We start from the raw sequence: 16,062 nt of genomic DNA, 5'->3' as shown, positions 1-16,062 counted from the left end.
AGAAAGGACACCATATTTGTGTATATGTATATATATATATATGTGCACAGGGGCACACTTTTTTTGACTAGCTGATGTTGCAAGGAAGGTGGGCTGCAACCCAAAATTATGGATTGTACTTGGAATAACTCCTGAGCTGTGGGCAGTATGAAATAGTAAAAATAATCTGAATTCTGTGGCTGAGCACCCCTGCACATCTTGCTGATAACCAAGCTTTTAAAAAGGTGTGTGAAAGAGGTGAGCTGAATTCTGTGCTAACTCAGGCTTGTTGAACTACATTGCCTAAGACTCTTGTAGGTTCAAAAATGCAGAAGACCTATGAAAAGATGCATCTTCTACTGGAAAAAAAAAAAAGTTATTCCAGATGCATAAGATATACAGAGCTCTGTGTGACTCACAGGATGAGTGTGTAGGCAAGTAGGAGAGAAGGGTTATGCTGCAGTGGGTAACACTTCATTTCTTCTTAAACTGAACAATTTTGTAATGGAATCATTGAAAAACAGGTTTTTTAATCCAATGTTTCTCCTCTTGGAATAGTTTTTCAAATATTAATAACTACATGCTTTTTACTTACCTAGATTCCTGAAATGCCTCCTGTTTGGTCTGACACAACCCTTGGCTGATTAATTGAAAACAATTTATCATTATTTACCATTTTACCCTTTAATTCAGCTTTATTCCATTAAGAGCTTGTGCATGGTAAAGGCTTGTTTCAGTTTTCTATGGTCAGGTTCTTAATATGGTTCACACCATTGCAGAATTCCCTGCTCTGGCCTGGCTGCCGCCCAAGTGCAGCGGGGTCTCTCGCTGTCCTCTCTTCCTTCAGGCAGCCCACGGACAGGTGAGCTGGCAGAAGCTGGCCAGACTTTCTTTTGTTGCCTGGTCATCCTTCATTTGTCTGTCTCGACAAGGGTCTTTGGCACCAAAGAAAAAAGGAGATGAGGCCATTGCCCAAGGGGTTTACAGTCCAAGAAGATGTTGTTGCTCAGGCTTCTTGGAAATTTCCTGATGAACTATTTTTCAGTGAAAAAAAGCTTCTTGACTAAATGAGCATGTTTGTGGAATGTGTCTGCTTCCCATGGATAACTCCTCTTTTGCTGAAAAAAGTCTCAAACTAAAAGAGGAAAAAAAAAAGGGGGGGGCGGAAATAATAATTTGGAAACTCATTTCCTGTAGAACACTATGACTTGGGGTTGCCACATCATGTGTCTTTCCCTATTGAGTCACCCCTTTGACCACTAACAGAAAAAAATCTTGTGGGTCCCCAGGGCTGTTTTCTGCTGCAAAAGCAGCTCCATCGCATAATCCACCTTCAGACCAGTTAGGTTTCTTGCCTTTACTCCTCCATCCAAAAAACCTACTCTGAAACTTCACTAGGTTTTAAATATTTTTATTACTCCTATCCTAAAATTATTGACTAAACACATATTACAGTTTGACTTTTTGCTAATGTTATTCCACAGCACTCTCTTCTCTCTGGTGTTTACTGTGTTATGGCAGTAAGCAATCATATTTGTTTTCAGTCTTTATTTTGAAACATCAAACTGAATATTCTCCTCTTTATTTCATCCTGCTGGTTCTCTTCTCCACTTGCTTTAATTTAAATTAATCTTTCATGAAGCAGGACTGAACAAAGTCATAACAAAGTTGTCTGTATGACCTGAGCATGCAAGCCCCACTCAAGAAGGCTTTGCTATTCGAATACAATAGGACTAGTCTCTCAGAAAAGTGCCTTCTGGAAGAAGATACCTGTTCCTTGTTTTGATCTTCACAGCAGCCCAGGCCTCTTACCTCCTGTTCTACTCACAGCCATGGTCCAAAACTTACCTGCAGTCTGTGAAATTAATGGACCTAAGATCAGGTCTCCCCTGATAAAACTGGATTGAGAAGAGGATGTTGTTCCTAAAGTGTGGCAAGCAGATTACCTAAATCGGAATGCAATTTTGTGGAGATTTTGGAAACATGTACATTATTTTTTTTTTCTTTTACAAGGACAGAATTTTCCCTGGGCCCTTCTAACTGATGTTGCAGGAGAACTGGAGGGAGGAGACCTGATGGGAGATTAGGAACTGCATGACAGCAGTTGTGGAGCCAAGAGGACCTTCCTTGTGCATCCCTGCTGGCTTGTTGGTTGTGAAATCATGGCTACCCCAGACCATGAAGCACAATTTTTTTTGCTGCCTTGCAACCATTATCTTTTACCACAAGATGGAGACGTAAGCAGGGCTTTAGACCAGGTATGAAACCATTTCTTCCCCTGCACGACTCAATCACTCAGGAAACTTGCTTTGTTGCAATTATTTGGAGCATGCATACTGGAAAAAAAAAACATTAATTCATAAATAATAGCTGGTGGTCTGCTTTGCTGTCTGTGTGGGTCTTATATGTGAAATTAAAACATCTTTAATGTAGTGGCCATAAACCACTTGAGCTCCTTGCAACTCCATGTCAGTTTTTAAATCATTGCAACAACAGTAAAAGGCAAAGCTCTCTTTAAAAATACGTATCTGAATTTATGCCACTAAGTAGAGATTAGTGAGCTGATGACTAGTCACCTAACAGTTGACTACTGATTTAGTCAGCTAAATCAATTCTACATTTATATCAGCTGCTTTATTTTCAGTTTTCAATGTCAAGAGTCGTCATATACCCACAAATGTTGTCCCGAGTGGCCAAGGGAAGAAATTCAGGCTAAAACATGGCTGGGACAAGCCCTTGCTCTCCAGATCTGATGTTTAGCTGGCAGTGGGTGGCAGCTTGGCTGCAATGGGCAGCCCTTGAAATGTTTTAGTGGAAAATATTATGTCACATACAATTTTTTTTCTTTATGTTGTTGTAATGAAGCCTCCCATTCCTTCTGAACTAAGGGCAAGTATTAGCATACCCAGCCATTCATTTACCCAGCATTTTCTTAGGCGTTGCACAGATGCAAGGGGTTGAAAGGGACTTGAGCACCCAAAATCCCATCTTGCATCATCCATGTTATGAGGTGACACATCCTTTCATCACCAGTTTGGGACCAGTGATATCCTTGCAGATAGCTCTAATCACTCTCACAGGTGTGCTCAAGGATGTGGGCACTCTGCAGGGATCAAACACTGCAGCACTTGGAATTTTGTGTTTACAGTTAACTGGGGGAACGGAAAGCAAAGGAGAAGAAAAAAAAATGAAACTTCAAATACCAGAAGCCATAAACCTTAAGTCTGCCACTCCCCACCCCCTCAATACTATACCAAAATGTAGGTACTGGACATTCTTTTTACCTACAATAAAAAATATTTATAAATTCTTCTCCTATTAATCACCAACTCAATTACTTCTGTGCTTTCTTCTGCAGTACTATTTATATGATGAAGTATTCATCATTCAGAGTATTCTACATTCAGAGAAATCACGTGTAGTAATGCGTGCCTCAAACAAATGCTAACTTTTTCTAAAGGAAATTTTGTATGAAGAAAGTGGGGTGTCACAGATGACATGATGTTGACCAGGAGAACAACATTATTCAGGCTTGATGAAACTGTATATTGTTTCAAGAATAAGAATTTTTTTTTATTTTTTTTTTTTTACTTTGTGATCATAACTTTCATACTGGGTTTCTCCTTACATCCTCCCCTGCATTGAAGGGCAAAGTTGCTGTGAAGACATTGGAAATTCATCCTCCTGTTCCTGTAGGGTTTACTTTTGGAGAAGAGCCATACAACAAATCCCTGCCCCATCTTTCAGTGAAAGAGCTCTCAAAAATGCTGATTTTAATTTTCCATCCTCCATGTGCTGCCATGTGGAGCTGGTGTGGCAGCAGCAGCATTCCTGCTCCTGGTACTCTATTTCTGTTTTAAAAATCCAGCTTTCCCTGGATCACAACCTAAATTATCACACAGTCCTCCAATGGTATCTTTTCTCTACATAGCAATATTATTTTCATCACCCAATTCTCAAATGTCAAAGAGTTTTGTATGGAAAGCACCATTGCAGAGAAGGACTTGAGAGTTCTTGTTGACAACAGGCTGATCATAAGCCAACGCTGTGCCCTTGTGGCCAAGAAGGCCAACGGTATCCAGGGGTACATTAGGAAGAGTGTGACCAGCAGGTCGAGGGAGGTTCTCCTCCCCCCTCTACTCTGCCCTGGTGAGGCTGCATCTGGAATATTGTGTCCAGTTCTGGGCTCCCCAGTTTAAGAAGGACAGGGCACTGCTGGAGAGAGTCTAGCAGTGGGCTATGAAGATAAGGGGCCTAGAGCACCCTTCTAATGAAGAGAGACTGAGAGCGCTGGGTCTGTTCAGCCAGGAGAAGGCTGAGAGGGGATCTTATCAATGTTCATAAATATCTCAAGGGTGAATATCAAGAGGATGGGACCAGACTCCTTTCAGTGGTGCCCAACAACAGGATGAGGGGCACTAGGCACAGCCTGAAGCATAGGAGGTTCCATCTGAATATGAGGAAAAATGTCTTTACTTTGAGGGTGCCAGAGCACTGGAACAGGCTGCCCAGAAGAGCGGTTGTGGAGTCTCCTTCTCTGGAGACATTCAAGACCCACCTGCATACATTCTGTGCCATCTGCTCTGGTGAACCTGCTTTAGCAGATGGGTTGGACTAGGTGATCTCCAGAGGTCCCTTCCAACCCCAACCAGTCTGTGATTCTGTGACATGTCTAACTTTGTAATTAGATAAGCCTGAAGAAGCCTGGTATTATTTAAAATAATTAGTATGACTGCCTCCATCTGACTGATTCAGTGGGCTGGTAACCTTGCTGCTTAATTATACGTTAATTTTGTATTCAGCTATTTGTTTTTCCTTGTTTCGTTGTCCTTATAGCTAGTATTTTACTGAACCGAACGAGGTCAGTAATACTTCATTACTTCACACAGATGTCTTGATCAAAGTGAATCACATGCTTTTTATCACATGCTGGTTTGTTTGTGGGTTTTTTGGTTTTGTTTTGTTGTTGTTGGGTTTGTTTTGTGGGTTTTTTTTATGAAAAAGAGTCTTGTTATTGCTTTTTGGATGAGAAGTTCTAGTTAGTTACACAACAATAGAGAAACCTGTCTGGCAATTTCCAGCTGCTCTTGCATGCTCCTTGATTTGTCTCTTTCACCTGCAGCTGTCAGGTCTTATACCGTGCTGGTCGCTGCAGTATGTCCAACGTTTAGATGACATGAGTGCCCCGGAAGGTCACAGCAAGTGTCCTGTGCCTGGCTACTTGGGCTAGGCAGGAAAAGAGAGAGTAACATTCAAGGAATGCCAGAGCTGGCAGTAGACATTTATTTCACAGCAGCCTGCTTTTATGCAGGCTGTTGTGAAATGAGTGCTGAATTCTGATGTCACAGTGGGAATGATGAATAATAGTCAGGTTAAAGCAACATATTGCATAGCAGAGATAACAGGATTATTCACAGAAGTGGTGTGAGGAAGTTCCTTTGAACTTGTAACACTACCCCAGCTGTTTTTCCCCTCTGGGAATGTTGTTTCAACATCTGAGGTTAAATGCTGTATTTGTAAACAAGTGGAAGGGGAATATTTTTTTTTTCCTTGCTTCATTCATTGCATGATTTTATTAGACTGTACTTTTGATATTAGCTTTGAGCTGTTACCTGGAGTTAGGCAATAGATGATGCAGGTGTGTATCTCAGCCAGAGATCACCTTAAAGACAGGCATGTTAAAAAAAAAAAATTAAGCATTTCTTGCACACAGATGATAATAGTGTAGCTGAGAACTATACAAAACAACTGTGTAACCAAAGGTAGGTAGGCATGGTATGTCATAAAAGCTAGTGATACTCAAGTTGTGGGTCTCATAGACTTCTCATCAGTCTTGCAGAACATGTTTGCTCTGATTTGAGCTCCTGTCGCTCTAGACATATTTATGACAAGTTGCATAAATATTCATCCTGAAGTTGTACTGCCCATGCAGCGTAAAATTCCTCAGGGGCAGAAAAGGGAAGAGACAGCAAAAGACAGCACTGTGTCTGAGAGCAACATAGAAAACCACCAAATTATCCTGGTGGAACTTGCTGTTTCTGCTTGCATGTATGACTCTGATGTGGTGGTTTGATGCAACACCTTAACCAGAGAACATTAAATAGCATAATGGGGATCTTATACAGAGGTGTGCTTTTTCAGTCATTGAGTTTTTGGAGTTGTGGGTTTTTTTTTTTTCTGTGACAGGCGTGACTACTTCTCTTTTTTGTGTTCTAAGGGTTTTTCTGAATTGCTTAGAGGAAAACATTGCGGGTTTCCTGAGTAGGGTGCAACCTACGGTTGAATACAGCAGCATGTCTTGGTTGATTTCTGTGGTGCCAGAAGTATGTACTGGTGTTCCCATGCATCACACATTTCTTTTGAACAGTCATCCTGAAGGGGATTTTGGTTCTGTGAAGGGAGAGGAGGAAGATCAAGATATATAGAAACATCTCTCTGTGGGGAAGGAATCTACCTCTAGGCTGGGATTAAGGAAAAGCTGAGGTAAATCTTGCTCTGCCCTGCACAGGGTATGCTGGCCCTCTGCGGTGCTGATGAGGAAAAGGCAGAGAGGGGAAAAAGACATTGAGGAAGTTTTAATCCAGTTTCCATTCTTCTGCCACACAGAAGATGAGTGTGCCAGCCTTCTGCTCTCTTAAGACTTTAAGCAAATACAGAAGTGTCTTTACTAATCCAAAGAAAAGTTACCAGTATGTCACGGTCCCAAGGATTCCAGTGACTTAACAGAAGTGTGACTGTCCTGACTTGGATTAAACAGCTGTGGTGGAAAAATACTGTTCTCCAGCCAGAGTACTGGCCCTGGGGCTGCTGCTGCTGGTGCTTGTTTTCTGGTCTTGCTTTTTGTATGTTGAGAGACAGCATGTATATTCTCATTATATATTTACAAAAGACTTAATGCTGTAGCTGCTGCTCAGTGTTCATTCACGTCTGAACTCTTCACTCCTAAAGTCTACAGGGAGTTTCTCATCATTCACTTCCCAGATGACAGTTTGAAGCATGCCCTTGGGTTTTACAGTGAAGCTGCAATTACGACTGAGAGCTGTCTGTGATTTATGTGAAAAGCACGTTAGAGACTTACAGTAAAGAAGAGGATGGAGGAGGAGGAGGATGTTACATCAACTCACACTGAGAGTCCTGTAGTGGACTTAAAAGGAAATGCTAATACCGTAGCCTAACTTTCTGTTGTAAACTAGCAAGCTGGGAAAGCAGTCATTTTGGGTTAAGACTGGCTTAGAGAAGAAAACAGAAACTGAGTATGAAGGAGATTCTGATCGCAATACATAATAAAAAATGTGATTTAAACCTCAGATCTGCAGATCACATTTTCCCTTTGATGGAGAGCTTGATAAAATGTTTTTCTTCCTTCTTTTTTCTTTACCTAGACAGCCTTTCTTTTGTCCCTGTACCAGAGGCAGGTATTTCTGAGAGGCACCTTCCAAAAACCTAAGCTCCCACTCCGATCCTAATGCCCTGTGGAGCAATGCTCACATCTGAGTAGATACAGAAATACGCATCTGTACTTTTCTTCCACAGGAAAGGGTCAAACATTCGAAACACCACAACTCCACTGTGCTGTCTTGAAATGTGCTCTAACTTTCTCGGGCAAACTCTGCTTCCAGCCTTCTGTGACCAGCAGCAGGGCCCTGAGGGAATGAATTCCTCTTCCTGCCACTGCCATGATGTGATGGCTGGCAGTCACTTGCTGTGTAGGGTGTGTGGTACCCCCTCCCTTTTTTGTTTTAACCTTCTGTTTCACCAACATATCCCTAGATGGAAAATTACAGGGGAATTACATTTACACTGCTTCACACTTTCTAAATTCAGGCCAAATACTGTGCCGTGTCATGCTCCCCCGGGCCCAGACGTGCCAGGCCTCCTTGGCAGAGGGGTTTGTTTTGCATCCCTGACTTGACTCCCCACCATGCAGGCCCACTCTCTTTTAAGTATGTGAGGGTAAGAGACACGACTTTCGCAGCGGTACTGCTGATGTTAACTTGGCTGAAAGTGCGTTTTGTGGTGACATTTTCAGCAGCGGCCCAGTTTTGATTGAGCCCTGGCTCTCACGCGGGCAGTGTCTCCTCTTCCCGCCCGGCACCAAGGAGCAGATGCCGCCTGCCTGGCTTGGGGTCGCCGTGGTGCCTGGGGGTAGGGGGAGTCGCCCGGGGCCTGCCCCTCATCCACCATGACCCGAGCAATTTTCGTGAGGAAAAGCACTCCTAAGCAGCCCTTCTCGCCGAGCCCTGCCGCCGGCTCCCGCGCGACGGGCAGGCGCTGCTCCCCTCGCAGGCCGCGGGGGCGGGCCGGCAGGGCGGGCGGCACCCGGGGGCCGGGCCTCCCGCCTTGAGGGGCCGCCGGGCCCGGCGAAGGCGGGCGCCCAGGGTGGGCTGCGGGAGCCGGCCGGCATGGGGGCCGGGGCGCTGGCCATACGCGTGAGTAGGGGCTGGCGGCCGGGCCGGGAGGCTGGGGACTGGGAGGCAGCCATGGACCGCAGCCGGGCCGTGGGGAGCGGGAGGTGGCTGGCTGGCTGTTCCCGGCTGCCGACCCCTGCCGCTCGCCCTCCGCCGGGCTCCCTTGCGGGGCGAGGGCAGAGAGGCTGGTTTGGGCCCGGTACTGTCTCCGCGTCCCGAGCGTGCTCCTTCTCCCTCTCGGTAGCTGCCGCTCCTTTGGGAAACGTGAAGATTAATAAAGGACTTTGCAGTCTTTTATGGGGTTTGTTTGTTTGTTTTTCCTCTATTTTTTGAGCTAGTGAGCAACTATGCTACATGCTTCTCTGTGTTAAGATTGCTGGATGAGCTGAAAAAGTGAGTCCCCGTGGCATATGAATAGCTTTTCTCAACTCCAGTCATGATGTCCGGGTGGCACTTTGCGGCGATATCATGCAGAGACGATTAAGTTGCTTTTGCTTTTTCCAGTCTGGTGATCAGTAACAGTTGCGTTAATATTTGGACAATTTTCCCAGTTTAAAAGCAGATCTTCAGTCTATAAGCTCATATAACATTGACTTATTTGTTTCAGAGCTCTTTTGGGGTGGTGATTTCATTTTGATTTTGGTTAGATGTATATTTTGGATAACTGCATAACTTTTTGTTCCTAGTTAGCACATCCTCTCCAGATCCCAAAACCAGCTCAAAAATTTCCTCGGCTGTTCCTGAGAACATGGGAAATGTCTCTTGGTTCTCTTACGAGTTTAAATCATGATTTTCCCCAAGTAAATCCAGTTCTGTGACTCAGGTTTTCAAATGCTGAAATGGAAACCTGTAACTGAGCAAGATTGTGAGGCTAATTGGAGGCCTTAATTGGAAAAGTTCTCTGAGCATCACAGCTGCTCAGAAACTGCTCGAAGGACTTTTGCTGTCTTCTGAATATAACCCAGGCCACATGATTTTTGCTTTGGCATGTGTCTGCCTGAAGTGAAAATCATATATTATTCATTTAATCCTGAATGGGAACATTTTGTTTTAAAAGAGGTGTGATATTTTTGTAAGTCTGTCAAATTTTAGTTTATAAGGTGGCCACAATAATAATGGTTTTATTTATGTATTGTGATTCTGTTTCCTAAATAATAAAACATATTTATGATATCTGTGCAAGCAGTATCTTTTATAAAGATCGGGTAAGTTTCACAAAGGAGCTGGGACTACAGAACACACATGTGCTCCAAATAGTTGTGTTTAACGTGGAATAAACAAAGCAAAGCAAGTAAAATGAACTGCCAGATCATTTTATATCATGCTTAGTAGCAGCACCAATGCAGATGTTTGTATTGCTTACAGACTGCAGTAAAAATAGCATCTCACAAATAAAGAGATTTCAAGGGTTTGTTTAAAATAAGATGTATGCTGTGCTGAAATCTGTCTTAACACATTCAAGCACCAAGACCTAGTCAAGAGTATGAGCACTTCTTTGTGTTAGTGTACAATACTTTGCATGTGTGAGGTTTCTTCTACCTATTTGTTTATGAAACACAGTAGGAATAAGTTCATTTTTAAGCATCATGCTAGCGATGGACTCCTTAAACAAAGAGATTGAACTCCATGGTAGCAGTGGCCCCCAGTTCCTGCAGTGTGATCTCATCAGTAGGAAAACTTGTTTGTTTTTTTTTCTTTGTTTTGAGTGAGTTTTGCTGAGTTGTACTGTGCTTGTCCATATCAGTGAAATAATGCTTAGGTGTGTATGGAAATCACAACTGTGGTGGGTGATGCTGCTGCTCTGCCTTGAGCTGTCTTTCCAAATGCATAGTGCTGTATGCTGATTTAGATTTCTGCCTATTATTGGTCCTATAAATGAATTCCCTTGCATTTCATTTGCTATGCTCTTGTGTTTTCTTTGTCACTGCAGTGCGAAACTTGTGAGAATGTTGTGCCTCTGGAAGAATGTATGGGATATATGCATTTAAGGGTTTGTTGTGGAGTGTTTTTTCCACTCCCCTTGAGATGTGTGATAATTGAATTTCAGACTTAGCAGATACTAAACATGACATAAAATCTTTCATAAGGATCCATCTCACCTTACAGTGGCCAAAATGAATCCCTAGGGGACGGCATCTGGAAGAAAGGTGCAGTGAACCTTCCCCAGAGTACTCTCCCAGACTCTGACAGGCATCCTGGAGACAACCTGGACTAACGGTGGTCTGTTGGGATTTTTCATGTTCATGTTTGTCCAGTTGCTTTTGTAACCCGTGTGAACTACATGAGTTAAAACAGCAGTCTCCTGTGATTCTCAATTACTTGTCACACTAGTAACAAGTTTGCTTTCAGAAGTGCGTTTTTCTCCCTTATCTTAACTACAGACTATTTACATTCTTTTTCTGTTAGTTACTATTCCAGCTTTTTCTCTGTTTGTTTTTATTTTCCTACTTCACAGAGATTTTCCTGTGGATTAGAATAAAGAAAGACCGAAACCTTATTCTGGAGTGTAGAAGCCAGTTTTGATGGATGGTGCTTATGTTGTGACTGTGCAACCTTCTGCAGCAAATGTGACTAATGTACTTTTTTTCCTCTGCTCCTTTAAGCAAAACAAATCTGCTGTGAGATTGAAGGAAGACATGAAGAAGACAGCTACCCTTCCACTGAACAAGCAAAAGGACACAACCAGTCCAAAGTTGTTTGGTGTGAGTCTTCTGGAGCTCCAACGGCAGGGACTGAGCAAGAATGGCATCCCAATAATTGTGTGGAATATAGTCGAGTACCTTACCCAGCATGGTAAGCTTATTGGAGTCACTTTTGCTTGGTAGCACTTTTTATGTAAGATTCTTCAAAGGAAGAGGTCTGTCTTGTTTGTGGTACAGGGGCTAAACAAGGTTGTACACTAACCACAGACAAAGAATATTACTGTATGTTGTTTGCTTCTTTTTTCTCCCTTGATGCTGAATTTACTTTTTAAGAGGATGTTTATAAAGGTAAACTACAGTGTTATGGAGCAGCATACTCTCATAAACAAGCTGTGCAGTTTATAAATTGAATGTATTTCATTCGTGAAGGTTTGTATCATTTTCTAGTTGCAAAACATTTGTTTTTAACACTTTTGACCGTGAGAAGATGTTAAGTATCTGTATATTTATGTGCATACACAAACCCCGCAGAGAACATAACTGTATAGCAATACATGTTCTTACAAGTTTTCAGATAGATTCCAGTTATTATTAATCCCCTCAAGGAAGCAGTTGTCCAGTTCTTAGCTTCTCTTTGCATTCATTTAATTAAACTTTAGTTCCTGTTGCTGAAATCCATTTCTTTGCAGAAATCTAGAGCACCATTAGTGCACAGATGTATTCTGTGGTAGTTGTTCAGCAATGAAAAAGATTTTGTGGAAGTAATTTTGCCTTGTGAGAAGATGCATCTGGTTTTACCGTAAGGTTTTTATTTTAGCTACTCAGTAATGATGGTCCAGTTGCAAAACCTTAGATTCCATGTCTATCTTAATAGACCTTTAGAAGCTGATAGATGGCATGAAAGTTAGCTTGGATTAAGGTCCAGTGCAAATTTAAAACAGGATTCTGCCTTTACACAGCAACATCTTGCTTGATCTAGTTCAACAAGTGGTCTGCTAGAACACTGAAAGAGCAAGGATGGAAAAAGTTTTTGCATCATTTAGGGTTTAATCAAAACCAGAAGCTGACAAACACTTGACTGCAAGTTGTGGGCTGTGCTCTGTGTTCCATAAAAAGATCTGAATCCCACATGACTGTGTCCCAAATATGAACTAAACAAGCCAAGTTGTCTACTCTGCAGCACGATTAGCTAGGATTCTGAATGCCAAGGGGATTATCCAGCCCTGATAAAAATACAATCCGTTCTCTTTCTCAAAAGTGCAAGCAAGATCTCAAAGGTGCCTTCTTACATGGGAAGTTCTTGAAATGGGTGTCCTGTACTTGCCTAAGGTTTGTTTTGTGAATTAATGCTTAAGTTAACTGTGAAGATATTTTTAACAGAGGCTCATGTATGAATTCACCCATTTGGAGACAGTGTTCTGTGAATCATGGTTACTGTTTGTTCAGTGTTGTCTTACAACTCCTATTCTACAAAGATGCTATAATAGACATGTTAGGGCTTTTTAAGGCCAGACCATTTTAGAGTCTCTTCTAGCTTGTGAGGAGCTGACTACTCATTTGAAAAAGCTGAGCTGGCTGATGGGCAGCTGCATCTTTGAACTAAGTTTGTATTAAGCTGTCTATTTTCACATTTATAGGTGAAGTCAAGTTTTCCTATGCTGAATTTAGTAGTATCTGATTACTGTTACCAGTATGTTCCAGCCTCTATTTCCATAAATGGTGGAGGAGGAGGAAAGGAAGTTTTATCTGCTTGGGATCTGTGTCCTTTGCTCTAGTACTGCAGAGGTGAAAATCTGTATTGAGATGTGGTGTTTGCTGCTGCCCCCAAGATGGCAGCACAGCATGCCACATAGCAATGTGTTTTGTTGTGAATACAAGATCTGTAAGCAGTAGCTTATGTTAGTCAAGTAAAATGCTTGAGTGCTTGTCCATTTTTTTTCCCTTACTAGATCAATTTGTCTTCTGGTAAAATAAATTATTTCGCTCTACAGACTCTTCTACATTAGTATTGATTTCTTGGACTGGAAGCATTCTGTCAGACTGCTATTTAGCGATGTCTACTCTGAACTGATGAAAACTATGCATATTTTAATCCTTTCAGTGTTATGCTTCTGAAAAAGAATGAGCAGGTCTATTGACACAGTATTAGACAGAATTTTTGTCCTGAAAGTGTTCTAGAGAAAAATTACTGAGTTCAGCTTTAGGCACTTACTGAAGGTTTTGAAGCTCAGCATATGTCTAAAAAGAGATAGCTGATAGAGTATGATTCATCTGGCTTCTTTCCATGGAAACCTTCTTTCTGAATCTCCTTCACAGTATGGGGTGTCTGGCCTGAAGTGATTGACACCCTTTATTTTTCGTTGTGAAATACTTTGGGCTTTATGCTGTGCAAAATACACATTTGCTCACTTAGATTTTCTGCTACAGTGAAGTTGCAGTGCTCATTGTGGAGTTACTGCTGAAATCAGCATGTATTCAGATGTTTTTGCTTCATGATAGTCACAGGTAAGATGCTGTTGCCCTAAACCAGGAAGCTGGAAGTAGTCACATGTGTGAATTTGGCAGAGCACCACTCAAGATAACAGACTACTTGCAAAAGTGAAACAACAGAACTGTTTGGTAGACTCTAGATCCTTTCTTGTTGAAATATGCCAATGCAAAATGCAGCTGTCTCAATTCGTTTCTACATGGAGCGAGGCTACAGCAATGCCACTGAGTTTTGTAGGTTCTCAGAGTATCCCAGGCCTCAAGATCTGATCACTAGTATTTGTTAATTGTCATAATCCAATTACTTGACTAGAGGGAGTTTCTGGGGGGTGATAGTATTTGTTGTTGTTGTTGTGTTAATTACCCTCCTTTGTATTATTACAAGTGTAGTATTCACACTAGAACATTTTTTTCATCTTATCGCTGGGATGTCTTAGTTCAGATTAACCTCACATGCAATATATAATTACAGGTATGGCGCAGGAAGGCCTCTTCAGGGTAAACGGCAGCATGAAAATGGTAGAGCAGTTGCGTCTGCAATATGAGCGTGGAGAAGAGGTGGAACTTGTTAAAGATGGTGATGTGTACTCAGCAGCCAGTCTGTTGAAATTATTTTTGAGGGAGTTGCCAGATGGAATTATCACCTCTGCCTTACATCCCAGGTTCATTCAGCTTTACCAGGGTAAGTGAGAGGTAAAATCTTCATCCGTCAATGCGCTTTCTTTCTGGATAACTGGTTATGCAGTGAGTATAACCAGAGCTCTCCATTTCTTAGGTTACCGACTTCGTTCTGTATTCTTTTGACTTTAGCTCTCACCTGCACCGAGTGCTCACGTATGTGCAATTCTATTACAAGAGACAGAAAATTGTTTCTTATATGTTTGGTAAAGTCTGGACTATCTATGATTTTCTAATCCAGTTATATCTACTGAATATAAACTGAAATTATTAGCTTCTTTTAGCAAGCCTGTAGGCAATAGCTGCAGTCTCTTTAGGACACAGGTTTGCTTCTGTTTTGCTAGGGTAATTTCTGGCAATTTCATTCTAATGGATTCTGAAAAGTTATAACAACTTCATCTGCTAATTAAATTGAATATTCATTGGGCCCAAAGTATATGTTGTTTAAATTTCTACTTTTCACTAAGCAATGTGATTGCTCACCAGAAGGTGAGTCCATTTGCAAGTAATGGCAGACTTTACCTTTTATTCCCCATCACAGGACACAATATGGAAGACTTCCGTCCCTCCCCCCCCGCTTTCAAGTGGTGGATCAACCATAAGAAAGAACATCACTTCTGCTTTAGGAAGTTGAAACTTGCACTTGTTTCTCAAGGGATTTCTCAGTCATATTCATATGTATCAGACATTCTGTGGTGTTGTTTCATGGAACAGGTGGTGGCTGGCCCTGTTTCTTGACTGCGTGAGTCAGTGGCAGTTCTTTTCTCTTGCTGCATGCACTTGATGCCTCTTGGTGTCTTCCTAAGAAGCGACAAAGTGAGTGGACGAATGTTACTAGAGATATGCTCTTTACAGTAAAGCAGGCACATGTGATACATGATGCAGAGGAGGAATGCGCACCCTGACGTGCATTCCTAGTGGAAGATAGCGCTGAGTTCTCACACTCTTGTCCTGAGGTCTCCCCTCGGCTTTTCATGCCTGCAGTGGAGGTGAAGTAAAGCCATTGCCTGGAGGAGGAAGAACATGACCATGTCTTTTCTTTCGTTTCTGTTTGAGGATGTACAGGCTGTTGAGGGTGCACTGAAGAAAAGCTTTGTGCCTTCCCTTGAGTGCAGGCATTTTAGCTGTAATCAGGTTGTGTGTGGGCTGCATAAAATATCTTCCTCATTTAGTAAAGTTGTCTGGGGCCCAAGGATAGGGTTCAGGAACTGTTGTGTGGGAAGGTGATGTTGTTTCAGAAAGTCCCTTTTTTCTGGTCATAGCCGTGCTTTCTTTTGAGTCTCTTAGATTTCACCAGACCTGATTTATGAGCTGTAATTAATGGTGTTCTTTCTCATAAATCACCATTTAAGTAGGAATTTTAAGTTGCACGTTCACCATTCTGCATCCCTGTCCCCAGAAGGGTCATATTGGTATATTGTACCAGCAGCTACTGATGTACTTTGTGAACGGTGCTGTTTGTAGAAAGTTTCATTCATTTCTGCTTCCCACAGGAAATGCAAAATCTGCACAGTACTTTCTACGGAAATGAGATAGATACACTTAGCAGATTTGTCGACCAAGTTTTCGTGTTTTAAAAAAAGAAAAAGTTACTGGTGTAACTTTTTACTCTGCAAAAGTCAGTCCAACTGCGACATGTATTCATAGCTAAGTTGGCTCAAAAAGCTCCAGTTATAGTCTCATTATAACTGTGATTAGGAAAAAAAAAAATCTCTTCTTCGAAAAACGCCAGATTGGCTGTTAAGGCTGGGGAAAGCTTTTATAAAGTTTGAAGAAAACAGAGTTTTTTTTCATTCCCTAGAAAATACAGCATAAATGAGTTGCAGTCAAAGGCACTGACTTTCATGGGGTTTAGATTAGTTTAAGTG

At 41.9% G+C, this 16,062-nt stretch overlaps 1 protein-coding gene across 25 annotated transcripts in view; it reads left to right on the top strand.

Annotated features, from left to right (window-relative positions):
* The window catches only part of FAM13A (family with sequence similarity 13 member A), a 163,762-nt gene that overhangs the window by 19,946 nt on the left and 127,754 nt on the right, over window positions 1–16,062 (top strand). For 21 of the 25 annotated variants that reach the window (XM_065061523.1, XM_065061511.1, XM_065061532.1 and 18 more), the window contains exons 1-3: window positions 8,257–8,408; window positions 10,991–11,180; window positions 13,989–14,198. In XM_065061523.1, the coding sequence (XP_064917595.1) occupies window positions 8,382–8,408; window positions 10,991–11,180; window positions 13,989–14,198 (427 nt within the window). In that variant the 5' untranslated portion in view covers window positions 8,257–8,381. Of the gene's footprint in view, window positions 1–8,256; window positions 8,409–10,498; window positions 10,608–10,990; window positions 11,181–13,988; window positions 14,199–16,062 lie in introns of those variants that run through there. The other 4 variants (XM_065061533.1, XM_065061513.1, XM_065061512.1 and 1 more) reach the window with 4 other exon arrangements.

The sequence above is a fragment of the Columba livia genome, chromosome 4, assembly GCF_036013475.1.
Source record: "Columba livia isolate bColLiv1 breed racing homer chromosome 4, bColLiv1.pat.W.v2, whole genome shotgun sequence".
Classification (NCBI taxonomy): domain Eukaryota; kingdom Metazoa; phylum Chordata; class Aves; order Columbiformes; family Columbidae; genus Columba; species Columba livia.
The sequence above is the reverse complement of the archived record's forward strand: the minus strand, read 5'-3'. Positions and strand labels throughout refer to the sequence as shown.